Source organism: Nycticebus coucang, chromosome 8 (genome assembly GCF_027406575.1).
Source record: "Nycticebus coucang isolate mNycCou1 chromosome 8, mNycCou1.pri, whole genome shotgun sequence".
Classification (NCBI taxonomy): domain Eukaryota; kingdom Metazoa; phylum Chordata; class Mammalia; order Primates; family Lorisidae; genus Nycticebus; species Nycticebus coucang.
The window spans coordinates 15,001-42,779 of NC_069787.1; the positions used below are offsets into that span (position 1 = coordinate 15,001).

The following is a 27,779-nucleotide window of genomic DNA, read 5'->3' on the forward strand; positions in this document are numbered from 1 at the left end:
AGCACTCAACTGTGCCTGGTCGCAGGGTGCTGCACCCCCCTTATTGTTCCCAGCTATAACTGGCCCCTTGCCTAAACTCTGCCCCAATACCCCCTTAGCAGGCCATCACTTTCCTTCAAGGGATACTGACTGAGATACAAAAGGTTCTATATCAACATTTGTAGTGTTCAGGCCCAAACATGGCTAAAGTTGTTATTGAGGAGTTAAGAAACAGAGAGTGTGCACACTTCAAAGGTGAAGTTTTGGAGTGGGGGTGCCTGAGAAAGAATCGGCAGCTGGGCCTGTTAAACCCTTGGGTGCTCTGCCCCAAGTCATTTGGCAGGCCCAGGGGTGGATAGTTTGTGTTTCTAAAACATGTCCTGATGACACTGATGCTGCTAAACTGGAGACCACATTTGAGAGACACTGCACTGGAGAAATGTCAGAGGTTTTTGTTACTTACAGACTACAAGCCTCATGGGGGCCTTAAATTATCTTCAAAGGCACGAAAAGCCAAGTACAACATTATCAGTGTTTTACTTTAAAATTTTGATCAACTAAATCTAAACAGAGGTTTCTGATAATGAAAAGGAAAATAAAAAGAAAGCAATGACAAGATTAAATGCTAGGAGCAGATGAAGTGGCAGGCAAGGCCCAGCCCCAGGGAGGCTGCACATTCTCAGGGCCTAGCAGCAGGGGCACCCAGGAACCTTGAACCTGAGAAAGACAACAGTTAAGCCACAGCTTCAGAGTCCTGAGGCTTGAGGAAAGAAAGGAGCTCCTTCCTGTTTCCCTACAATCTGGGCTAAACGGCTTGGAAAGGGGCAAATGCTTTGCACAGCACACAGAAACACGCCCTTGGCTGCTCAGGCTGGAACACTCCACTCTCCACTCACACACACAACATTTCAGGGCTCTGTCATGAACCCAGGTACCAAATGCAGAGCTGAGGGGTGTGTGTGTCTCCTGAGCACAATGACTAAAGTCTACTGCAGAGACTGGGGGTTGGCAAGGCCAAGGACCCAGCAAGGGAGAAACTGCATTCTGTATCACATTGGTGTGAGAGAAAATTCTACTGAGCCACTGGAGCCAGCTGGACCCAGTTAGGGAGGTCCAGATGCCAGGTCTGGGATGCTATCCAGCTCTAATGTGGTCCTCAGCAACCAGTCGATGAGGAAGCAGAGTGCCAGGAGGCCAGTCCCCAGCAGGTCCCCCAGCCCTGTGAGGTAGGGGATGCAGTGGTTGTCAGGATCCAAGGACTGGTACCAAGTCAGCCGAACCATCACTTCTGACAGGTACAGCAGGATTGCCACCTGTTGTAAAAGCAAACCAGACTAAATCAGAAATCCAAGTATAGCCAAGAAACACTGGTAAGTTTCAAGGGCAGATGCCAAAGTGGACTTGTGAACCCAGCCAGCCCTCTTCTCCTGGAGCCTGTGATTGAGAAGGTGGCTCTCACCTGCACTCTCCCAGCCTCCTCTCAGACATGCTGCCACTCCCCAGCTGGGACCCTCTCTGTCATACAAGCCACCCTTCACTGAGACTTCTGCTTGTGTTTTCTTGAACCCCTCTCCCTTGGAGCTTGAGGAGTTTAGCCCTTCCTGAAGGTGCTATGGGGCCATCTCACGGCCCCTGGGTCTCTTGTCCAGGCTGACTCCAGCCCCTCATCCTCCCTAACCAGAGCCAGAGTAGCTGATCCTCAGCAGATTTCTTTGTCTTCCTGAATCCTGACTTTGGAGTCAGGAACATACCCCAGGTGCAAATGCCATGAGCTCAGGGAGAGTAGAAAATGCTCCATCAGCACCACACTCAGAGAACTGCCCCCGTGCCCGGAGCATTCCCCGCAGAAGCCCCAGGCCCACAGGGACATGGGTGGCAGAGAGTCTGCTGAATATCTTCCCAAAGCAGACAAAAGCTTAACCTCCTTCCCCACCATCCTCACTGCCATCCAACCCTGACCAAATCCCACACAAGCAGGAGCAGCTCCCCTGGTAGGGGACTGGGCCCTGCCTACCCGTCTGTGAGGCAGTAACCACTGGAGCCATTCATCAGCCAGCTCTACAGGGACATGCTGCATCCTCAGGGCTGTTCTCCTCCTGATGATGAGTGTGCAGCGTGCAAGTGGTGTGTAGCATGTGGTGTGCAGGGTACAGCAGGTAATGTGCGAAGTGTGGTGTGTCCTATGCACTGTGCACTGTGCAGCATGCAATGTGCTGCATGTGGTATGCACTGTGCAGGGTGCAGCATGAAGTGTGCTGCATGTGATGTGAAGTAGCAGGGTGCAGGGTGCAGGGTGCTGCATGTGGTGTGCACTGTGCAGGGTGCAGTGGGCTACATGTAGTGTGAAGTATGCAGTGTGCTGCATGTGGTATACACTGTACAGGGTACAGAATGCAGTGCGCTGCATGTAATGTACACTGTGCAAGGTGCAGCATGTGTTGTGCACTGTGCAGCGTGCAGTGTGCTGCAGGTGATGTGCACTGAGCAGGATAGAGCATGCAGGGTGATGCATGTGGTGTGAAGTATGCAGTGTGCAGCATGTGGTATGCACTGTGCAGGGTGCAATGTGCTGTGCAGTGTGCAGTGAACAGAGTGCAGTGTGCTGCATGTGGCGTGAAGTATGCAGTGCACAGGGTGCTCCATGTGGTATGCGATGTACAGGGTATAGCAGGCAGTCTGCATGTGTGGTGTGCATGTGCACTACCATGCAGTGTGCAGTGCACAAGCTGTAATGTATAATGTGCAGTGGTCTCTGTCTAGACCAGGGCCTAGAGGATGCGGACTGTGCCCTGCCTTTAGGAAGCCCACCTCACCTCAGTTCAGGCCACTCAGCATCTTACCAGGGCAGGTGAGAAAGCAGCCCTCCTCAGTGGCCAGAGCCATCCTTACCTGGATCAGGCCTGCTAGAAGATAGAGTGCCACAAAAGTCTTGCTGCTTGTGACCGACTGACCTTCCACAAGGTGGATGACATAGAAGAAAATCAGATGGCCTGGGACCACCAGAAAGAGCAGGACTCGAGCTGATATAGAATTGGTTTCTGAAAGAAACAGAATCAAGCAATTCATGTGACCCATCTAGAAGCAGAGGCCACTTTGGCATGTGACAGTCTCAGAGGCATCCACACTCATTCAATCATTCATTTCACGAATGTTTACTGGGCACCTACTATGTGGTAGAGGAGGAAACAGTCTTGACCCTTTCCTCATGGGGCTGACATTTGAGAACAGAGAGACAAGCAAGAATCAAATAAGTAGAAATAAACGAGAAAAGTCTTTCAAAGTGTGATGAGTCCTATGAGGATAATCCTTCAGGGTATGCAGACAGAGCATGAAGTACGCTTGAGCAGGGGTCAAGCGCCTAGTGGTGACACTTCTGCTGGGGTATGCACTTGAGGGAAAAGGCCCTGGGTAGAGGAAAGAGAATGTGCAAGGGGCTTAGGTGAGAAAGAGCTTGGGAGTATGGAGGAACAGTTCCACTCTGGATGGCAGGGATGGAGGGGCAGCCCCTTCATCATGGACACCTGCAGGGCCTGCCAGCACAAGTGTACCACATGAGAGAGCTCTAGGTTTTCTTCACACTCAAGTGTGATTCACCCTGATACAACCATATCTTTAAAAACTATACATGTGAATGCAGTAATGGAGCATTACTGTGTATTCTGTGAAACAGAAATAGAGCTCCAAGGAAAAATAGGCCTCCACTTGCCTATGTTACCAAAACAATAAGGAAATGGAGGAAAAATATCATAGGTAGCTTAGAAATTAAAACATCCCATAAAACAGTATGTACACAGAGATGGCAAGAACACAGAAGAACAGCAAAATCTATTCATGATGAGAAATGAGATGAGGAATAAAAAGATACATTTAAAAAAATTTAAAAAGGGGGAAGCAAAACTATCAGAAGTTACTATTGGCAGCTGGCATAAAAACTCAAGAAAATCTATATGAAAACAAAAGGAACTCAGTAAAATATTTGGGGCATAAATTACACAGAAAAATAAATAGGCTTTTTCTATATAAATGACCAGTAACAAAATATAACAGGAAATTTGATTTTCAGACGAAATGGGAAAGACACACTAAATACAGATAAAAACCATGGACATTATATATAAAACAAATGTAAGAAGATTTTGAAAGGTAGAGAGAGAAGCAGGCTGGCTAGGAAACTTAGGAAGCAATGAGCAACACTGTGGTGAGTTCCCTGAACTGTCTTTTTCCAGACCGGGTCCTGGAGACATCAGCAACCCGGAAATGCCAATGAGAATGGACAAAAAAGAAAAAACTCCATAGAAATCTGCTCTTTTTAGCCAAAGATACAGGAAAAGGGACAGCACAGAACTTTTACACAGTAACTACTTCAGCCAAACTCAGCAAGAAAAACTGTGGCCAGGGGCAGGAGGTCCCCCCAACAAGGTGAGGATTTCCTCTCTTCCTGTTTTCTTGCAACCCGCACTTCTGCCTTGTGGAAAATACCACAGTTTGTAATTACATGCTCATTTGTTTTGTGAGCTTCTGAGGGCATGAAATTAGCTGTCACTGTGTCCCCACTGCAACCCATTACATGGTAGGCATTCAATAAATACATAAATTGAAATACATAAATTACACAGAAAAATAAACAGCCTTTTTATTAAATATCTGAATGACTGAATGGAGGAGAGGCAGGGTTGGGGAGTCAGGTCCCAGAAGGTAATCAGTGCAAGGCATCAGGCATCCATTGCTCTGCTCCATGACATCAACTTTTACTTGTTTAAAGACAGCAGACCTACCTGGCATACAGAAAGTAGAATGTGGGTTAGGCCAGAATTTTTTCATCCAGAGGGGTAGGACCCCAGGTGTGCTCCAAATGTGCAGGTAAGTAGAGATTCGGCTGGTGTGAATAGCCACTAGATTGCCACCAACACCTGTGAGAAAAAGAATTTGTTTTCCCTTTCTTTCCCCCGGTCTTTGAATTACATCCCCCTTCTTAAGTTCACTTCCTCCAGGATGCCTCGTTTAGTCACTTTAGCACTTGGAATTTTTTCCTTTCTTCCCAGTGACCATACATCTTGTTTGGCACCAAGTCAGGGTGGCCCAGACCTCCTGAGTGTGGTACCAAGGTAGTAACTATATCACCTTGAGACCTGGTACCTCTTAAAGTGAGGGAAGTGTGATTGGCAAAGTAGCTTCTCAATAAATATCCGTTGCCTAGAGGGAGGGAATTCAGGAAGGATAAGGAGAGGATGGAAGGGGTGGCAAGTCTAACAAGAGCAGGGTGAGCCCACGGGGTAAGAGTCAGACCTTAAGCCTGCAGGAATGGACAGGACCCAGAATACAGGGATATCTGGGAAAATGAAAGGTATTTTTTCACCTCAAGGTGGGAAGCAGAGGAAAGAAAACAGTGATAAGAGTGGGGATGGAAGGGGAAGAAAGACATGATCCCATGGTGACAGAGCAAGAAGTGCCCTGGACAGCTCTTATGCTGGGTGGCCCAAGGGGTTTTAAGAAGACATTTTCTACTGTACAATTTCAATTTGTGAGCTATGTGAGTCCCTTTCTGGGAGCCCTGAAATGTTAGGACACAATCACACATTCACAGATGCTTGGGGTACTCGGAGTAGGTGTCCATAGGGGAAACACAGGGAAGGCTGGGGGTCATGTGTAGATTCATGAAATACAGAACACACACAGGACCCAAAGAACGAAGTTAGGAGGCCCAGAAAACCATGAGCACCTTTCAGCTCTGAAAATTCTGAAGCTTCTCGCTGAGGCTCCTGGCTCCCACAGGGTGAGGAAACAATTTCACCTTTGGCCAGGGCCAGATGGCCCAGATGACAAAGGCCAGGCTGAGCTCTTGTTTTGTGCAGGCAGACACAGGGGCTGGCAGAGAATAGGGCCTGCCCATGTGACAAGTCTGTTTGGGGGTGGCTGACAGAGGTGGGGATTGCCCTGATTCTAAGTCCTCGGTGCCATGAGACCACAGGAGGCCAGGCCACAGGAGGCCAGTGACTTCTAGGGCAGAGACCAACCACCTGGCCAGAGGATGGCTGCAGATATGTTTTGCTTTCCCCATACATGATTTCAAAAATATAAGGAGGAAAAAAGCCCTTAAATTAATTGGTAGCATTTACAAGTTAGGTCCCTTACTCCAGATTTGTGGCTTCTCTGAACATGTCTGTTTGGGCAACTCTGGATCAACATTCCCACCAGGCAACGTTTAGCTGGAGCTGAGTGTGCACCACACTCTTCAGATCACCACTGTGCTCTGAAGCACACCCCACTCCCCACCACTCCTTACTGGCTAGCTGTGTCCCTGCTGCCTAATTCATTCAAATTGAGTGCTTGGCCCCTGAAGGCATCTGAGTTGGTGATTTATCCAAGGAGATCTGTCCAAGCTTACACTCCATCTGCTGCCATCCTCACTGTGGGGGGAGGCCCTGTGAGACTCTGCCAGGGTACAGATGTGCTGGGTAGCCCCTATGCAAAGGGGACTTAAAGTATGGTCCCCCATGTGGGGATAGAGAGTGGGGTACTGAGGACATGCAGGAGCTGCCTAATGGTATCAGAAGCCTGTTTCTGCAGGCCCAGAAGGTCAGGTCCTGGGGACCAAGCAAGCTAGGCAATGACTTACATTTGGTTATTCTGCTAACTGGTCAGTTCTGTTTATAGGCCCTTATCAGACACCAGACACCAAGCCAAGCTTTGCTTAAGAGAAACGTGGGATTTGGTTCTGTCAGGAAAACTCCCACTTTGGTGGTGCCATGAGGAACCAAGTTAGCACTGCCAAGAGCAGAGTGCAGGGCTTCCTCCCTGGGTCTCCTTCCAGCTGAGCAAACCAGAATCAAGGCCCTACAGCTCAGCTGCCCAAATGCCCCTGAAGGTCCAACTCAGCTCTGGTTCCTACTCAAATACTTACCGCATATGATGGGAGTGAATATGGCCATGCCTTTGAACTGCTGCTTAGAAGTGGTTTTCCTCAAGATGAGCCCTCCAAAACTGGGGAGAAAGCAGATGGAAGGCCCACAGTCAGGGGGTTCATACTCACATGGTCCCTGCAAACCTCTGTACCAACGTCCTATCAGCAGAGCTTCCCAGTCTGGGCAGACGCTCCTTCCCTACACAAGTATATGCTGTGGCAAGCTAATCACGTGTCCTCTGCACTCCACCAGGCTTTTCCATCCCCACCTCTCCTCTGAGTCTCAGCTACTCCAGAAGCCATCTAGGAATGACAACCCCTTTTAGGACAAATGAACCACTACCTTTCTGAAGCTATGCAGCTGGCTGGGCCTCTCACCTGACTGAACTGCATGAAGATGCTTTTTAGTGAAAACAGAACCTGCACAAGTGTCACCTGTGCTACCTCTGTTCTTGGGAAATGCTGCACTTACCCCACGGGCTGCTGTGTGTGCAAAGGTGCCACACCCCTTGGAACTTACAGAGCCCTGAGAAGTTGGGTCAATTTGTATAAGAGGCCAGGAGCCTTCTGGAAGCACAGACAGATGCACTGTAACCTTTTCTCCCTGGGAGTCAAAGCCAGGAAAACACATCAGAGTGGACTGCGGAGGCCCCACTATTTGCTGGCAGCGGTCTCTCAAGCAGAGCTGGAGTGCTAAATTTATGTGGGAAAATAGCAAAATTTTCCCTAGGTGAAGGGTCCAGAGGACTATCTCACAGCAGCTGTGCTGTGGACAATGACCTGGCATGTGCATAACAGAGACACTGCCTGCAGCCTAAGCAAGGGGGGGCAGCAGAGCTCTGGCAACTATAGACTGAGGGCCGGATCCCTGGCATCACCAAGCAGGATAGGGCTCTGTGGTCAGGGGCCCTCATCTAACCCCCCACCCAGCTCTGGCGCTTGTGAACAGGTGGCCTCTCTTAGAAAAAGTAAGCCCCAGGATTCGCAATGAAAGAGAGCCATGAACGTAGCAAGGTATAACTCAACCACTACTACGGGTTCCCACATTTCACTCCAACCCTGACTTCTCAGATATTGAGCATCACCCTTGTCCAGGATTTCGCAGTGCTTAGGGACGAGGCCAAGGGGTGATCCTGGCCTGGCGTACCTGCTGATAACCATTGCCAGGATGATGGGGACCCAGCCAAACTTCAGGATCTTCATGACAGGCGGGCTCTTCTTGGCAATGAGGACCCACAGAGGAATCAGAGCCACGAAGCCAATGCAGACCAGGGGCATCAGAAACCAAATGTCTGCAAAGAGAGAAGGGACACACGTAGCTCATGGGCAATACAGTGGGCAAGCCTGGGCTGCACAGGGCACAGGCAGGCTGGGCGTGAAGGACAATGAAAGTCCGGGAAAACTCCAGCCTGACTACATTTTATTCCCCACCCACTTTCGTTTTAAATTTCAGAATATTAGGGGGGGTACAATCATTCCTGTTACAAATTGCTTTTGTGCAATTTGAATCACTTCTAAGTGTGTCCCTCACTTAGGTATATGGAATCAACCCAAGTGATCCCAAAACATGAGTGGATTAATAATACATGGCACATGTACCCATGGAGTACCACCCACCATCCTTTCCAAAGACCTTTCACCATCCCATCAAACAGCTGGGAAAGCTCCTCTCTGTCTTCCATTCCTGCCATATTTCACCTCCATTTCTCTGACATTTTTGCTATTTTCCCATATAAATTTAGCACCCTGCTCCATCTCTTCCCACTCTGATGTTCCTACTGGGACCAGCATTACCATCTCTGGGATGTTCCCCTTTAAGAGTTAGGTTTATAGTATAGTTTAGGCCAGGCCTTCCTAGAGAACTTGTATGACCAGAGTCCATGTTACTCAAACACAGGAAGTCTGACACCTGGTGGCTCATTGGTCACGTCCAAAAAAATCCTGTACAACTAGAGTCCAGGATTCTGCCCACCAGGAGTTGCAGACAGCCCGACTGATCCCTTGCAATTAAAAACAGAATGACTAGCAAAAAGATTACCATTGCCTGATTCTTGCCCAAGTATAAGATAAAAATCACCAAACCAAGTTAGAAAAGCCAAAATTTACCCCCTAATTTGTTTTTTATTTATTTTTTTATTAAATCATAGCTGTGTACATTGATATGATCATGGAGCATCATTCACTAGCTTCACAGACCGTTTGACACACTTTCATCACGCTGGCTAACATAGCCTTCCTGGCATTCTCTCAGTTACTGTGCCAAGACACTTACATTCCACATTTACCAAGTTTCACATATACCCTTGTAAGATGCACTGCTGGTGTAATCCCACCAATCCCCTTCCTTCTACCCACCTCCCCCTCCCTCCCCTCCCTTTCCCCCTTCCCCCTATTCTTAGGTTGTAACTGGGTTATAGCTTTCATGTGAAACCCTAAATTAGTTTCATAGTAGGGCTGAGTCCATTGGGTACTTTTTCTTCCATTCTTGAGATACTTTACTAAGAAGAATATGTTCCAGCTCCACCCATGGAAACATGAAAGAGGTAAAGTCTCCATCTTTCCTTAAGGCTGCATAATATTGGTGTACGTGTACCACATGGTGTACCATGGTGCATAATATTGGTGTACATGTACCACATGGTGTACCATGGTATACATGTACCACAATTTATTAATCCATTCGTGGATTGATGGGCACTTGGGCTTTTTCCACAACTTAGCAATTATGAATTGGGCTGCAATAAACATTCTGGTACAAATATCTTTGTTATGATGTGATTTTTGGTCTTCTGCCCACTGAGCCACAGGTGCCGCCCGCTATTTCTTAAGAGTTTCATAGTTCTCTTTATAGAGATCTTTCATGTCCTTTGTTAGATAAATTCCCAAATATTTCATCTTCTTTGGCACTACTGTGAATGGGATAGAGTCCTTAACTGTTTTTTCAGCTTGACTATTGTTGGTATATATAAAGGCTACCAATTTATGAATGTTGATTTTGTAACCTGAGATGCTGCTCTATTCCTTGATCACTTCTAAGAGTTTTGTAGTAGAGTCCCTAGTGTTTTCCAGATATACTATCATATCATCTGCAAAGAGCGAAAGTTTGATCTCTTCTGACACTATATGGATACCCTTGATCACCTTTTCTTCCCTAATTGTGGTGGCTAAAACTTCCATTACAATGTTAAAAAGCAATGGAGACGGGCGGCGCCTGTGGCTCAGTGAGCAGGGTGCAGGCCCCATATACAGAGGGTGGCGGGTTCAAACCCAGCCCCGGCCAAACTGCAACAAAAAAATAGCCGGGCGTTGTGGCGGGCGCCTGTAGTCCCAGCTACTATGGAGACTGAGGCAGGAAAATCGCCTAAGCCCAGGAGTTGGAGGTTGCTGTGAGCTGTGTGACGCCACGGCACTCTACAGAGGGCAATAAAGTGAAACTCTGTCTCTACAAAAAAAAAAAAAGCAATGGAGAAAATGGGCAGCCTTGTCTGGTTCCTAATCTGAGTGGAAATGATTCTAATTTAACTCCATTCAATATGATATTGGCTGTGGGTTTGCTGTAGATGGTCTCTATCAGTTTAAGAAATGTCCTTTCTATACCGATTTTCTTAAGTGTTCTGATCATGAAGGGATGCTGGATATTATCAAAAGCTTTTTCTGCATTGATTGAATCATATGGTCTTTGTTTTTTAATTTGTTTATGTGCTGGATTACATTTATAGATTTACGTATATTGAACCAGCCTTGAGACCCTGAGATAAAACCGACTTGGTCATGATGTATAGTTTGTTTGATGTGTTGCTGGATTCTATTTGTTAGGATCTTGTTGAATATTTTTGCATCTATATTCATTAGTGATATCGGTCTATAATTTTCTTTTCTTGTTGGGTCTTTTCCTGGTTTGGGGATCAGGGTGATGTTTGCTTCATAGAACGTGTTGGGTAGTCTTCCTTCTTTTTCTACATTTTGGAACAGGTTGAGTAATATAGGTACTAATTCCTCTTTAAAGGTTTGGTAGAATTCTGATGTGAAACCATCTGGTCCCGGGCCTTTCTTTTTAGGGAGGTTTTGTATGGTTGATGATATTTCCGAACTTGATATGGGCCTGTTCAACATTTCCACTTGATTCTGGCTAAGTCTTAGAAGGTGACGTGCTTCCAAGTATCGGTCAATTTCCTTCAGATTTTCATATTTCTGAGAATAAAGTTCTTGTAATATTCATTAAGGATTTTTTGGATTTCTGAGGAGTCTGTTGTTATTTCGTCTTTGTTGTTTCTGATTGATGACAGTAGAGATTTTACTCTTTTTTTTCCTGATTAGGTTGGCCAAAGGTTTATGTATTTTATTGACCTTTCTGAAAAACCAGCTTTGATTTATTGATCTGTTGTATTATTCTTTTGTTTTCAATTTCATTTAATTCTGTTCTAATTTTGGTTATTTCTTTTCTTCTACTGGGTTTGGGATTGGAATGTTCTTCCTTTTCCAATTGCTTGAGATGTCCCATTAAGTTAACTTCCTCTCTTTCCGTTCTCTTGAGGAAGGCTTACAGTGCTATAAATTTCCCTCTTAGCACTGCCTTTGCGGTGTCCCAGAGGTTCTGATAGTTCGTGTCTTCACTGTTGTTTTGTTCCAAAAAATTGGCGATTTCTTTCTTAATCTCATCTCTGACCCAGCTATCATTCAGCATAAGGTTATTTAACTTCCATGTTTTTGTATGAGTATGCAGATTCCTGTTGTTACTCAGCTCAAGTTTTATTCCATGGTGGTTTGAGAAGATGCATGGAATAATTTCTATTCCTTTAAATTTACTGAGGTTAGACCTGTGACCTAAGATGTGATCGATTTTGGAGTAAGTTCCTTGGGCTGATGAGAAGTATGTGTATTCAGCTTTGTTGGGATGAAATGTTCTGTAGATGTCTGCTAAATCCAAATGTTGGATGGTTAGGTTTAAATCTAAGATTTCTTTGCTCAGCTTCTTGTTGGAGGATCGATCCAACACTGCCAAAGGAGTGTTGAAATCTCTGACTATTATGGAGCTGGAGGAAATCAAGTTGCTCATGTCCGTTAGAGTTTCTCTTATAAATTGAGGTGCATTCTGGTTGGGTGCATAGATATTAATAATTGAGATCTCATCATATTGAGTATTACCCTTAACAAATATGAAGTGACCATTCTTATCCTTCCTTACTTTTGTTGGTTTAAAGCCTATTGTATCTGCAAATAAAATTGCAACACCTGCTTTTTTCTGATTACCATTTGCCTGAAATATGGATGACCATCCTTTCACCCTGAGTCTGTACTTGTCTTTTAAGTTAAGATGTGACTCTTGTATGCAACAAATATCTGGCCTGAGTTTTTGTATCCAGTCAGCTAACCTATGCCTCTTTAGAGGACAGTTTAAGCCGTTCACATTAATGGAGAATATTGATAAGTCTGGTGAAGTTTTGGGTATTGAGTTAAAAAAGTCCAGTGGGCATTTTTAATCCTTTTGCCAGTGTGGAAATTGGAGTTTGATCCGAAGTTTCTGAGTGAGTTTACTTTTGTGGTATAGGTCTGAGAATATCCTGAAGAGCTGGTTTGGTTATGGCAAATTTCTTCAACATATGAATGTCATTAAAGTATTTAATTTCTCCATCATAAATGAAACTCAAGTTTAGCTGGATACAAGATCCGGGGTTGAAAGTTATTTTGCTTTAGGAGATTAAAAGTCGGTGACCAGGGGGAAAGACTCCCTATTCAATAAATGGTGTTGGGAGAACTGGATGTCTACATGTAAAAGACTGAAACTGGACCCACACCTTTCCCCACTCACAAAAATTGATTCAAGATGGATAAAGGACTTAAACTTAAGGCATGAAACAATAAAAATCCTCCAAGAAAGCATAGGAAAAACACTGGAAGATATTGGCCTGGGGAAAGACTTCATGAAGAAGACTGCCATGGCAATTGCAACAACAACAAAAATAAACAAATGGGACTTCATTAAACTGAAAAGCTTCTGTACAGCTAAGGAGACAATAACCAAAGCAAAGAGACAACCCACACAATGGGAAAGGATATTTGCATATTTTCAATCAGACAAAAGCTTGATAACTAGGATCTATAGAGAACTCAAATTAATCCACATGAAAAAAGCCAACAATCCCTTATATCAATGGGCAAGAGACATGAATAGAACTTTCTCTAAAGACGACAGACGAATGGCTAACAAACACATGAAAAAATGTTCATCATCTCTATATATTAGAGAAATGCAAATCAAAACAACCCTGAGATATCATCTAACCCCAGTGAGAATGGCCCACATCACAAAATATCAAAACTGCAGATGCTGGCGTGGATGTGGAGAGAAGGGAACACTTTTACACTGCTGGTGGGACTGCAAACTAGTACAACCTTTCTGGAAGGAAGTATGGAGAATCCTCAAAGCACTCAAGCTAGACCTCCCATTTGATCCTGCAATCCCATTACTGGGCATCTACCCAGAAGGAAAGAAATCCTTTTATCATAAGGACACTTGTACTAGACTGTTTATTGCAGCTCAATTTACAGTCGCCAAAATGTGGAAACAGCCTAAATGCCCACCAACCCAGGAATGGATTAACAAGCTGTGGTATATGTATACCATGGAATACTATTCAGCCATTAAAAAAAATGGAGACTTTACATCCTTCGTATTAACCTGGATGGACGTGGAAGATACTATTCTTAGTAAAGCATCACAAGAATGGAGAAGCATGAATCCTATGTACTCAATTTTGATATGAGGACAATTAATGACAATTATGGTTATGGGGGGGGAAACAAAGAGGGAAGGAGGGAGGTGGGTGGGGCCTTGGTGTGTGTCACACTTTATGGGGGCAAGACATGATTGCAAGAGGGACTTTACCTAACAATTGCAATCAGTGTAACCTGGCTTATTGTACCCTCAATGAATCCCCAACAATAAAAAAAATAAATAAATAAAAATAAAAAATAAAAAAAAATAAAAAAAAAAAGTCGGTGACCACCCTCTTCTGGCTTGAAAAGTTTCAGCAGAGAGATCTGCAGTCATTCTAATATTCTTCCCTTTGAAGATAATGGTTTTCTTTCTCCTGGCAGCTTTGAGGATTTTCTCCTTCATATTAACTTTAGTGAAGTTAATTATGATATGCCTGGGGGATGTCTTATTGGGGTTGAGTCGTGCTGGGGTTCTGAAGCTGTCCGCTATCTGAATTTCAGAATCTCTAGGCATGTCTGGAAAATTCTCTTTCATAATTTCATGCAGAAGGGCCTCTGTGCCCAGCGAGGCCACTTCATCTGTTTCTGGAACTCCAATGATTCGGATATTCACCTTCTTCGAATTATCCCAGAGCTCTCGGAGAGAATGATCCGTTTTTGCTCTCCATTTCTCTTCCTCTTTGAGAGTTTGGGAGCGTTCAAAGGCTTTATCTTCGATGTCAGAAATCCTTTCTTCTGCTTGCTCCGTTCTGTTGCTGAGGGATTCTACTGTATTTTTCATATCTTTGAGGGCTGCAAATTCTTGCTTCAGTGTGTCTAAGTCTTTGGTGGTTTTGTCTTTAAATTAGTTAAATTCTTCAGACAACTTTTGAATTTTTCCTCAAATTCCTAATTCCACTTTATTAATCTTGTCTGCAATCCAAATTCTGAATTCGATTTCTGACATCTCAGCCAGTTGTTTATGAATGGGATCTTCAATTACATCTGCCATATCTTTCCTTGGGGGGGGTTGATCTATTCTGGTTATTCATGTTACCAGAGTTTTTCCGCTGATTCCTCCCCATGGTTGTTTTGATTTTTTCCCCTGGGGCTTTGTCAAGGGCCTGTACAGTGTTGTGGCCTGTGAAACTGGGGCCTGTCTGGTGCAGTGGGGCTAAGTGGTTCTGTCTTGTTTTCAGCTGGTTTCTGTTCCACCCTAGTGAAACAGATACTCTGGATTGAAGTCTCAGCTGTGGAGAAATATCGGCAATTAAGTCACCCCACCCCCCACTGGCAAACAATTGGAAAAGAAAAATCAAATCTTCCTACCACTGTGCACCCAGGGCACCACCTGATTTGTCCTGAAGCGATTGGTTCGGTTCAAAAGGTCCAAATCAATTGTCTCAGTCTGCACCTGTCTCGAGTGAGAGAGTTTAAGAGGTCTCTGGGAACTGGATCACAGACTACTCTGGTGTGGCTTGCTCCAGTACTGCGTGGAGTCAGGAGGAGCCACCCAGCCAAGAGATCAGTCTGGGAAGGTTGCTGCCTCCTTCCCCACCTTGCACCACTGTCACACCCAGTCACTGATAGCCCTGCAGTTGGATGACCCAGTTGCCTGTAGTGAACTGGTACTCCAGGAGTTTTCACCTGCCTGATCACAAGGAAGTCTGCCAGGCCACTGCGCTCTGCCTCTCTCTAGCAGGAGGAGGTGAGGCCTTACAACCTCGGGCGCTTGATGAAGGTTGGGGGTTTTTCACTCAGGTCCAGTCTTGCCCCTGATTAATGTTACTGACAGAACAGAACAGAACAGAACAGAACAACTTTGTGGTTCCCCTGCAGAAGAGAAGCTGAATTGAGTTCCAAATCAGCTTGTCTTTGCTCTTGTATTGTCTATAGGCTGACGATCCCCTGAGGGCCAGGTGCGTCTTAGGTTCAGTAAAACAGACCTCTGGGTCAGCCCCGCCCTGGGAGTTTCTGGTTTGCAAGTTGGAGTTGCCTCAGGCAAATGCTATACTCACACTCTCTGTCTCCCAGGGAGACAGGGGGTGTGGCTTCAGAATATTCCGTAGTGAGCCGTATTGCTAGCAAAAGAGGGCTGCTGTTTTATGCCTCAGGCAACCGCTGCTCTGGTGCAGCTCCCTTCCGGCCAACTATCCTCTCTCTGCTCCCGTGCCCCAGAGTCTGCACTGACCGGCTGCAGCCCAGCACTGTCTACACCCCTCGAGCAATTGCCCAAGAGTCTGGACTCCTGGGGGACAGGCCTCTAGACCTTGGAGCGAGAGCAGAGGGGAGTGCGGTGAGCGCTGGGAGCCTGGGGTTGCGGGCAGAGAACACACACAGTTTTACACAGTTTTATGCCTGGCCATATTGTCACCAAAAGATGGCTGTCGCACAGTGCCTCAGGAAACTGCCGCTCCGGTGCGGTCCCCCCTCCGTCGACGGTCCTGTCCTCACTCCCGTGCCCCGAGCCAGCGCTGACCAGCTGCAGTCGAGGCCCCATCCACACCCCTCAAGAAATCACCCAAGACTCTGAACTCCTGGGGGACTGGCCTCCAGACCTTAGTGTGAGTGGAGGGGAGTGCTGAGAGCTCAGAATTCCAGGTAGAGACTATACACGGTTTATACAGTTTTATGCCTGGCAGGAGGATGCCGTGGCACCCCAGTAGGGGAGGTAGGTCCAGTTTTTAGAGGATCTCTCCCGTGAAGTGTAGTGGGAGGACCTTTGAACTCTGCCTGATTGTTTGTGGGGCACTCCGAGCCATTCTCATGGGGGAAGGGACTCCCGTCTGCTTGGTGATGGATTTTGTACCTTTTGTTTGTATCCTTGTGGTCGCAGCTCGCCTCAGCGGGGTTGACGTGCGTTCTTCAACCTTCTCTCTTAGTGCAGCTCAAATCCACCAGGTTACTTGCTGAATTTTTGTCCTTTAACTCTCCTACTGGACGGGAGCCTCTGTGGAAAGCTGGCTTCAGTCAGCCATCTTGTCTCCTTCCTCACTGGGTTTTTCAAAACCAGAGAAGGAGGCAGAGAAGTAGGGCGCTGGGCAGCTCTTCTGTGAGGGACTGGTCAAGTTGGGGAAGGGTGAAAAGAGCCAACTGGATTCTAAGACCATTAGATCCTTCCCAGTCTCTTCCATTGAACTGTGTGCACCCAGTGCTCTCTGTTGAGGAATAACAGGAAGGGAAACTTGGGTACCAGCCTGGGAAGAGGGACTTGGAAACCTAACTGGGCATCCTCTCTGTACCTGTGTCACTGGAGAAGCAGGCAGATTTTGCACTTATCCCCTAATTTGTAATGTGTATGTGGTAATCCACGTGACGTGTTTACTCGATTTCTCCTCTATTGTTTCCCCCTTTTATTGGGAATGATTGCTTGGGGTGTTTCAATTTGAATAATTAAAACTATGTTTTATGTTATAAGCATGATTTATGGTTTTCGTTAAATGAAAGACTCTTGAGAGACCTTTTCAGGGCCACACTTGCTAGCTGCACTCCTAGGTGCTACTAGCTACAGTGTACACCTCTCACAGGCTCCCATTGGTTATTTCACCTGAGATGACTGAGTCAGTCTTTTCTTGTGTCAATTGCTCTTGGTGCAGATCCTGGCAAAGGTAGTGGGGACCCTGGCCTCTACATTCCCCCTACCAGCACTGTGCGTGGCACTTCACACATGACCTCATGTCACGGTCTCAACAGCCCTGTCCAGGCAGGCACCCAGAGGAGACCAGCACAAAGAGGTGGCTTCCCAAGACATGCAGCCAACCAAGGTCTACAGAAAGCCAGAGTGACCATGGGATGCCAACCGTGCTCCCAGGTGAGGCCAGACAAGGTGAGCTCCCCATCACCTGCATCTCCCACAAGGTGCCGATCACAGCCGGGCTGGAGCATCTCACGTCCCCACCTCGTCTTTTCCAACTGGTGGGAGGACAGCAAAGATGAACTGGGGTTGCATCAGTCGACTGTTAACTTGGAGCCAGGCCAGGGTGACCCCCCACCCCACCCCTGGTACCAACTGCATTCCTCACCTTCCCCTTCCTTTCTTGTGTTCCACATGTCTTTCTTTCTTTTTTTTTTTTTTCTCTTCAGTTTTTGGCCAGGGCTGGGCTTGAACCCACTACCTCCAGCATATGGGGTCAGCACCCAAACCTTTGAGCCACAGGCACTGCCCTGTTCCACATGTGTCTTACCTGCCACAAGCAAACAGAACAACCCCCTGGATTTCTCTAGAACAGTCCTCTTTCCCTCAGCCCTACTCTCCCTAGGGCAGGCTCACCTGCCAAGGGGGCCCTGATACTCAGAGATGTCCAGGCATAAGTCTGTGTCCCACACCCTCCCTCTCCAGGCATTGTAACACGCCCCTCCCCTCTTTTCTTCTCTGCACTAAAGGATCCTTTGTTCCTCTGCCACATATTAGGTACCCAAGTACTCCACAGCAGGAGTGCCATCCTAGGAAATAGGAGGCAGGCCCAGTTGGCTCTGCACAGGCCTCAGATGCTCAGAAACAGCAGGAATACCTTCTTCCAGGACACTTTCAAGTCCGCTCCAAGATTTTCATGACCACACACAAGCCCCTTCAGAGGTCCTGCCTCATTTTCTTCCCTACATGGTAGTGTACACTTCCCCAGTGAGTGGCTCAGATCCCCACCTACCCCCAGCAGGTGTCACCATCACCTGCTTGGTCCTCAGTCAGTGAAGATTTCTCTAATTCATGACAGTCCTAGAATGTACCACAGATAAGTTCACAGTGTCACTGGAGAGGAGCAATCCAACAGGGACCCAGTGTCAAGTGCTCAGTCATTCATGGGAACATGCATATAGCATGACATGGAGCCTGGAGACAGGGCCCGGAGAAACCCACTCAAATAATTAACCGATACACAAGTCTCCTGGCCTTAAATTCAGTTTGGCTTTAAACTAAAATTAGGTCATCGTATTTTATCCTTACAGATCTTCACTGCCACGCACATGAACTTTGAGACTCTGATGATTAAACGTCATTATTGGCAGATAATACCTGGGACAGCAAGGAGAGGGTCCAGAGCTGTGCCAGTACACCCCAAATCACAGCTGTGTTGTCTGCTTCAGTTGCCAACAGATAAAAATGGGTGATTTCTCAAACCCCTAGGTCCAATGGGGCAGTGATAAACCAGAGTGCTGCCCTAGACTAGGGCACCTCCTTATAGCAGCTGTCACCATGTGCCCCCTGCTGGCCTCCCCACCCCATCTGCCCCTACTGGGGCACACAGATGTGCACAGACCAGCCTCAGGCCTACTCCATATGTGTGCAGACTCCAGCTCTATATTCCCCCTAATCTGGTAGAGAACATGAGGTGCTTTCTTGAGATTACTCTGAACTCACTGAATGACCTCAGGCTTTCATTCTCTATGGGAACACCATAGGTTCCCTGCTGATATGAAGGCCACAGTAGCATCTTCATCCGTTTTCTGTGGCTTATAATAGAACATCTGAAAGTGGGTAATTCATAAACACATTCATTTCTTACAGTTTCAGAGGCTGGGAAGCCCAAAGTCAAAAGGCTGAATCTGGTGAGGGTTTCTTGCTGACAGAGACCCACAGTGTCCTGAAGTGCTGTAAGGCATCATATGGCAAGGGGCCTGAGTGTGCTGCCACAGGTCTCTGTTTCTCTTTTTATAAAACCACCAGGTAGTTCATCTTCTTTGGAGCTACTGTAAAAGATATAGAGTCTATGATTTTATTCTCACCTTGACTATTGTTGGTATTTATGAAGGCTACTGATTTGTGGGCACTGATTTTGTATTCTAAAATGCCATTATATCCCTTGATCACTTCCAAGAGATTTGTAGTAGAGTCCTTGGAGTTTTTCAGGTATAAGATCATGTCATCCACAAAATGTTGAGAGTTTGACTTCCTTCTGTTCCCATTTGAATAGGATGCTCTTGCCTGGTTGCATTGGCTAGGATTTCCAGCACCATGGTGAATAGCAGTGGTGATAGTAAGCATCCATTTTCACTCAGTCTAGTTCCAGATCTGAGTGGAAATCCTTTTAGTTTTACTCCATTCAATATGATATTGGCTGTGGGTTTGTTGTACCTAAGCTTATTTTCTAAAGTGTTTTTATCAAGAAAGGACGTCCGATATTGTCAAAAACCTTTAATGCATCAACCAAAAACATATGGTTTTTGTTTTTAATTTTATTTATATGGTGAATCACATTTATGGATTTCAATATGCTGAACCAACTTTGCATCCCTAAGATAAAACCCACTTGATCATAATGTATAACTTTTATAATGTGTCACTGTACTCTGCTTGCTAAGATCTTATTGAATATTATTGCATTGATATTCATTAATGCTTTTAGTCTACAGTTTTCTTTTTTTGTTGGGTTCTTTCCTTTCTTTTTTTTTTTTTTTGTAGAGACAGAGTCTCACTTTACTGCCCTTGGTGGAGTGCCATGATGTCACAGGACTCACAGCAACCTCTAGCTCTTGGGCTTATGTGATTCTCCTGCCTCAGCCTCTCGAGCAGCTGCGACTACAGGCGCCCGCCACAACGCCCGGATACTTTTTTGTTGCAGTTTGGCTGGGGCTGGGTTTGAACCTGCCACCCTCAGTATATGGGGCCAGCGCCCCACTCACTGAGCCACAGGCGCCGCCCTTTGTTGGATCCTTTTACAGTTTTGGAACCAGGGTGATATTTGCTTTGTAGAACATGTTTGGTAGGGTACCTTCTTTCTTTGTTTTTGAATAGTTTATGAAAGAGCTCTATAAAGAGAACTATGAAATCTTGAGAAAAGAAATAGCAGATGTTAACAAATAGAAGAACATATAACATGCTCATGGCTGGGAAGAATCAACATTGTTAAAATGTTCATCCTCTCCAAAGCAATCTATGGATTTAATGCAGTCCCCATCAAAGCACCATATCACACTTAGAAGAACTTGAAAAAAATAGTACTTCATTTCATATGGAACCAGAAAAAAACCCTGAATACTCAACACAATTCTTAGAAATAAAAACACACCTGGAGGCGTCAAATTACCAGACTTCAGGCTATATTACAAAACAGCATGGTACTGGCACAAAAACAGAGACATAGATCTATGTAATAGAATAGAGAATCCAGAGATGAACCCAGTAATCATTTGATCTTTGATAAACCAAACAAAAGCATGCACTGGGGAAAAGAATCCCTATTTAATAAAATGGTGCTGGGAGAACTGATTAGCCACATGGAGAAGAATTAGACCTACACCTCTCACCACTGAAAAAATCAATTCTTGCTGGATAAAAGATTAAATTTAAGCCACAAACCAGTAAAAATTCTAGAAGAGTATGTAAGAAAAATGCTTAAAAATATTGGCCTGGGAAAGATTTTATGAGACAGACCCCCTGTGATTGCTGGCAATCACAGCAACACCAAAAATTAAATAAATGGGATTTGATCAAGCTAAAAAGCTCTGGTACCAGAGCTAAGGGTGCCACAACCAAAGCAGACAGCCTTTGGAATGGGAGAGGATTTTGGCATGTTATGAATGTGACAAACGCCTGATAACTAGAATCAATAGAGAACTCAAATTAAACAAGAAGAAGAAAAACCCCATTTCTATGTGGGCAAGAGGCTTGAACAGAAACTTCTCTGAAGATGACAAATGGCCAACAAACACATGAAAAAATACTCATCATCTTTAATCATTAGAGAAATGCAAATCAAAACCACTCTAAGATATCACCTAACTCCTGTAAGATTAGCCCATATCACAAAGTCCCAAATCTGCAGATGCTGGTGTAGATGCGAAGAGAAGGGAACATTTCTACACTACTGGTGGGACTACAAACTAATACAACCTTTATGGAAAGTATGGAGAATCCTCAAAGAACTAAAAGTCAACCTTCCATTTGATCCCACAATTCCATTACTAGGTATCTACCCAGAAAAACATAAATCATTTTACCACAAAGACCTTTGCACCAGAATGTTTACTGCAGCTCAATTCATAATTGCCAAGTCATGGAAGCAACTCAAGCGTCCATCAATCCATGAGTGGATTAACAAAATGTGGCATATGTATACCATGGAGTACTACTCAGCCATAAGAAAAGATGGACAATTTACATCTTTTACATTTACCTGGATAGAGTTGAAACACATTCTTCTTTTTTTTTTTTTTTGCAGAAAAGGTTTTTATTGGCGAGGGAAGGATGCTGCAGAGCAGCACCAAGAAGGAGAGAAAAGGAGAGAGAGAGAGAGGAAAGAGATGGGGGAGTGGGGGGGAGAGAGAGAGGAGATGTAACACATTCTTCTTAGTAAAGTATAAGAATGGAAAAATAAGTATCCAATACACTCATACTACTATGAAAGCAATATATAAATAATCACACACCCATAAGAACAATAAAACACAAATATAGTCATGCAAGAGAGAGGGGAGAGGAAGGACAAATTGGTGGGAGGAGGGAGGGCCACTGGTGGGATCTCACCTCATGTGCACAATGTGAGGGTATTCAGCACATCCCCTGGGTGAAGGGCTGTACTACAATTTGAACTTTACCTTAAAGTGAGAACAATGTAACTTAAAAACTTGTGCACTCATATTAATTTGAAATTTAAAAAATAAGATGAAAAGGAGAAAGCCGACAGTTCCCCTACAGTAACCCACTAATCCATTAATGAATGCCTTAACCCATTTATAAAAGTAGAGCTCTCATGATCCAATGGCATCTTAAAACCCTCCACAACTAAATCTTTTTGGGGATATCAACACATGATATTTGGAAGACATATTCAAACCTATAGCAATCTGCCCCAGCCTGCATATTTTCACATGCGTAATACACATATTCCACTTTCATTACCCCGAAGTGTAAACTTGTTTCTCTCTGAAAAGAGAAAGTGAACTCTCTGCAGCTTAAGTGAAAAATCTGTAATCTTTAAAACTGGCCAGATTCCGAAACTTGATTCAATTGGCAAATCCAAATTTGCTTCTTCAATGACCAAAATTCCTCCTACTGAGTCTTTGTGGTTATTAAACTGGAAAGTCTAAATTGTCCCCATCCTTCTGTAGCTGAGCTCTCCACCCACCAAAGCAACTCCCACAGGTTTATGTTAAATGTTGTGGCACCTCTTCGTGCAAATATTTAGAAAAACAAGCCTCACATAAGTCACAATGATGCCAATTAGGGTGGCAAAAATGTGCTACTTTTGAGATACTTAGTTTATACCTAGTCTACCTGCTCTCTCAGTTAAAAAAAAGTGGGCTCCAGATACAGGTGGTAGTCATCTGTGTGTACATGTGATGTAAATATTCATGGAGCTGTGCACGTAAGACTTACGCATCTTATCAAACATTCTAAAAAAATACAACTTGAAATAAATAAGCACATTTTTATTCTTAAAAAAAAGAAAAGTGGGCTCTAAAATAAAATAAACTGTGAGGGCTATGTTTAATGGTACTTAGAAGCTTCCAAAACAGGTTCTGATAAATACATTTCTTTATAGGAGGAATACAAAAAATTGTCTAAAATATCTTGAATCTTGAATTTCACAAGGTCTCTGAAATTCCTCCTCCCTGCCCCTAGCTTCTCTTCCTCTCAGCCCTCTTTAAGTGAACTGCCCACATAGACTTACCTGCTCCCCCAGACCCATCTGCTCCTGCTGCTCTGGGGAAGTCTCCCCCCTTCCAAACAGTGGCTATTTAGGGCTTGATAGTGTAAAGAGGGTAAAAAAAACTATTTGAAATACTTTCATCAAACTGGTTAACATAGCCTTCACCGCACTTTCTTAATTATTGTGTTAAGACATTTATACTCTACACTTAGTAGATTTGACATATATCCTTGTAAAATGCACCATAGGTGTGGTCCGACCATTTACCCTCCCTCCATCCATCCTCATCCCTCTCTTCCTCTCCCCCCTCCTCTTTCCCCTTCATCTTGGGCTGTAGTTGGCTAATAGGTTTCATATGGAAGTGTGGGTGCTTATATATTGGTTTCCTAGTAGAGCTGAGTACATTGGATACTTTTTCTTTCATTCTTGAGATACTTTGCTAAGAAGAGTATGTTCCAGCTCCATCCATGTAAACATGAAACATCTTTTTTTAAGGCTGCATAATATTCCATGGTGTACATATACCACAATTTATCAATCCATTCGTGGGTCAGTGGGCATTTGGGCTTCTTCCACGACTTAGCACAATAATTAAGAAAGTGCGGTGAAGGCTATGTTAAAAGGTTGATGAAAGTATTTCAAATTGTGTATAAAACAGCACATTGTACCTCATAAATGCATTAATATACACAGCTATGATTTAATAAAAATAAATAAAAAAAGAATAAAAGATGCACAACAAATTCATGGAAACAGTTGTCTCTGAGAACAGTAATTGAACAAGGGAAATTTTCATTTTCTCTGTAGTTTTTTAGTGTCATGTTTTAAAAAAGAGGTTCAACAAATTAAATGTTCACTGAGAATTAAAAAAAAAAAACTATTTGAAAACCAGCAAATGAAGAACCTATTCTTCATTTATGTCTATGTATGTATCATATGTATCTGATATTTCACTACCAAAATATATGAAAGAGCTTTAATTAACTGGCTCAAGAAAAAAGTAAGCACTTAAATATCTTATTAAAAAACTAAAAACTAACTCAAATGCTTCATGCCACTTAGGTAAATGTTGGGTAAATAAGACTAATTTAATATTGCTGGTTTAATAAAAATAGCTGTCTTCTGATCAGTGAAATACCTATGTATTCAACTTTAAGGGTTTTTTGCTTAGGAAATAACTAACATTTGTAGGCTGCAAAAATGATTAACAAAGAAATAACTTGAAATAATGGTTAGGTTTAATAAACTACTTAAGCATAATTGTTAAGAATGAATAAATCCAATGAATGTAAATGCAATTAAAGTTTATAGATAATTTTTCATAGTATGAAAAATCATTTTCAAAAACTTAAAGCCATATTATTTTGAATTAAGTAACATAAACATAAAATGTCTGAGTCACTTATATGGTATAGAAAAGCTAAATATATTTAGTTCTACTGATACACAAAAAATTGAGGAAATGTCTTTCTAAAAATTATAAAATGGTTTTCATCTATAAATACTGATATAAAATGGTTCAAAATTATTTGCTTCCCAGGTTTTTCACTGGAAATTAAGGTTACTAAGACTTAAAATTATAATCAATATATGTAATTAAAACTACTACATATAAAAGAAACAATTTTATAGAGTGTATAAAGAAAGATGTATTTTGTAAAGTTGAATATAAAAAATATTTTTTTTTCATAAGCAAGAACTTTGTGGGGTTAAAATGTTAAGTGGGAAAGGAAAGTACATTTTTGTCCTAATGTCGAATGTCTACATAAAAAAGAAGGTATAGGACAAAAGAAGGTTTACGCAAGTTGTAGAAAGTTTGTGGAAGATTAATCACATGAAAGGAATTTTATATGTGATCACATTGGCTAAAATTAAAGAGAAATTTTTATAAGTTTGTCTATAAATTGAGCATTAGTGTCAAAAGCACAATGATACAAGGGCAGAGTCTTGGTCCCTGCATCATCAGAACAGCAGGGTTTTGTCAGAATGTTGATCTTTTCTTTAATAAATTAAATTGTAGGTGGTTATACAATGTTCATGGAAATCTCATCTTGTGTTGTCAAAGCTGACTCAGACCAGATGAATTTGTTTATAAGTTTTTATTAAAAGTAGCTTTAGTATTGTTGAAACACGAATATAAAAGTACAATGTGGTTTTTTCCTTTGATCAAGAATTTTGTGTCATTAATGAGAGAGTACAAAATTGGTTTACCTTATGAGTAAACTAAAAAGAAGGGGAAGTGGGAGAGTTTGCCTCATGCTTTTCTTTATCAGCTCTCTTGATAGTAACTGAGGCTCCTCTAGATTGAAAAGTGACAGTACTTGTTTTTAAAAATCTTTAAACTGTCATTGTGGCTAAATGAATAATCCTATTTTGGTCATGTGTTTCAAACCTTTATTATTTTAACATCAAGTATTTTAAATGTTTAATATTTGACATACTTCTTTAAATTTCAAATTCTGAGATTAAGTCATTTTGATTCAAACTAACTTGGACATAACAAATAGAAACCCCTAGAAGTTCAAGACAAGACACATTAGGTTTATTTGGTATGCTATAATCATCTGAGAACCATTGTCTAATCAAAAGTGGTATTTAGGCTCGATGCCTATAGCTCAATGGCTTGGGCTGGCAGGTTCGAACCCAGCCCAGGCCTGCCAAACAACAATGACAACTACAACAGCAACAATAAAAATAGCTGGGTGTTGTGGCAGGCACCTGTAGTCCCAGCTACTCAGGAGGCAAGAGAATCACTTTTAAGCCCAAGAGTTTGAGGTTGCTGTGAGCTGTGATGCCATAGCACTCTACTGAGAGCAACATAGTGAGACTTGGTCTCAAAAAAAAAATTGGTGTTTAACTTTGAGTTTGAGCAGTGTAAATGTATTATTGATATATGCTCCAAAATTACATTATAATTTCTGATGTGTCTTGGTATATATTAACAGTCATAATCATGTTATAATTATGTTAAATTGTGGAATGAAATAACCAAATTTCTTTGTCAACTGCATCTTTAACCACGGCCACACTTACTCTTTTTTTTTTTTTTGAGACAGAGTCTCACTTTGTCGCCCTTGGTAGAGTGCCAGGTGTCACAGTTCAAGCAACCTCAAATTCTTGGACTTAAGCAATTCTCTTGCCTCAGCCTCCCAAGTAGCTGGGAGTACAACTGCCCGCCACAATGCCTGGCTATTTTTTATTGTAATTCTCAGTGCTGTTTTAGCTGGCCAGGGTCGGGTTTGAACCCGCCACCCTAGGTATATGGGGCCAGTGCCCTACTCACTGAGCCATAGGCACAGCCCAACACTAAGTCTTTTGTAATCCACAATTACTATTTTACTTCGATTCTTCTTAAATTTTATTTTCAATTGGCTACAGTACAAAATTTACTTCTTCAAGGAAATTCTTGGAAAAGACACACTATAGGACTAAGCAAAAACTTCCAGAATTCTATTAAAAAACTGAAAATTCATCAATATTAATAACCCGCCATCAAGCAAAACAAGAATTACATGAGAGCGAACTGTTATAAGGCTTAAATAATTTTTATGACTTTAGCAGTTTGAAACTTTGCTGATATATATATATATATATCTTTTTTTTTTTCTTTAACCAGAGTCAAGAAAACTTTGGAGCTATTTATAGCTTACAGCAATTGGGGAAAGTATACTTTTGTGAATAAGACTGAAACATTTACCTTTCTTTCTATCTGGTTTATCAAAACTTTAGAAACTAGTTTCATAAGTATTCTTATTTCCATAAGTTCAACAAGAACCAGTTTTCTTTTAAAACAGGACACAATCGGAGATGCTGTTACTCTGGTCAAGGCATTGACTAGAATAGTGTATTTTTAGGTATGACCCGACTGTTTTGCCAAATTGAAGTTGATGTTACAGAGATGAAAGAAAGCCCCTTCAAAAGACTGACCTGGTATTCTGTCCACATGGTTCCTGACCATGCAGTAGGTAAAGAATGTAGCTTTGGCTTGGGGCCCATAGCACAGTGGCGCCAGCCACATGCACTGAAGCCAGCAGGTTCAAACCCAGTCCAGGCCAGCAAAACAACAATGACAATTGCAACAACAAAAAAAATAGCCAAGCATTGTGGCAGGTACCTGTAGTCCTAGCTACTTGGGGGGCGGAGGCAAGAGAATTGCTTAAGCCCAGGAGTTTGGGGTTGCTGTGAGCTGTGACTCCTGAGACTGTCTCAAAAAGGAAAAAAAAAAAAAAAAAAAAAAAAAGAATGTGGCTTTCTGACAGGCTCAGGAAGCTCAGGATGTTTTGAGACCTTCAGAAAAGAGAAATTTGCCCATCAATACCCAATAGAAATTTACACAATCACAGGCATAGTCTGATAGTGAATCCCCAGCTTATCCAGTCTTGAGGCTTTTAGAAGTCTTAACTTATAAAGTTCTAGCGAAGAGCTCATTTGGACATTCACTATCCTTGTCACACTTTATGCAAATGATCAGGCCACATAAAATAACCAAAATTTATTTTGCAAGTAAATTCCTTCTACTAAGTTTTATCTTTGATGGAAATGGGAAACTAACGAGACAGAAATTATGTGTCAGAGAAAACCTCAGCACATCTATTATTAGATTCTAGCCCTGACCA

At 43.2% G+C, this 27,779-nt stretch overlaps 1 protein-coding gene across 2 annotated transcripts in view; it reads right to left on the reverse strand.

The window, feature by feature from the left end:
* Positions 1 to 76: 76 nt before the first annotated feature.
* The window catches only part of SLC41A3 (solute carrier family 41 member 3), a 132,899-nt gene continuing 105,196 nt past the window's right edge, over positions 77 to 27,779 (reverse strand). For both annotated transcript variants that reach the window (XM_053599771.1, XM_053599770.1), the window contains 5 exons: positions 8,028 to 8,172; positions 6,881 to 6,960; positions 4,755 to 4,889; positions 2,869 to 3,017; positions 77 to 1,292 (listed from right to left, as the gene is read on the reverse strand). In XM_053599771.1, coding sequence (XP_053455746.1) covers positions 1,083 to 1,292; positions 2,869 to 3,017; positions 4,755 to 4,889; positions 6,881 to 6,960; positions 8,028 to 8,172 — 719 coding nt within the window. In that variant the 3' untranslated portion in view covers positions 77 to 1,082. The remainder of the gene's footprint in view (positions 1,293 to 2,868; positions 3,018 to 4,754; positions 4,890 to 6,880; positions 6,961 to 8,027; positions 8,173 to 27,779) is intronic.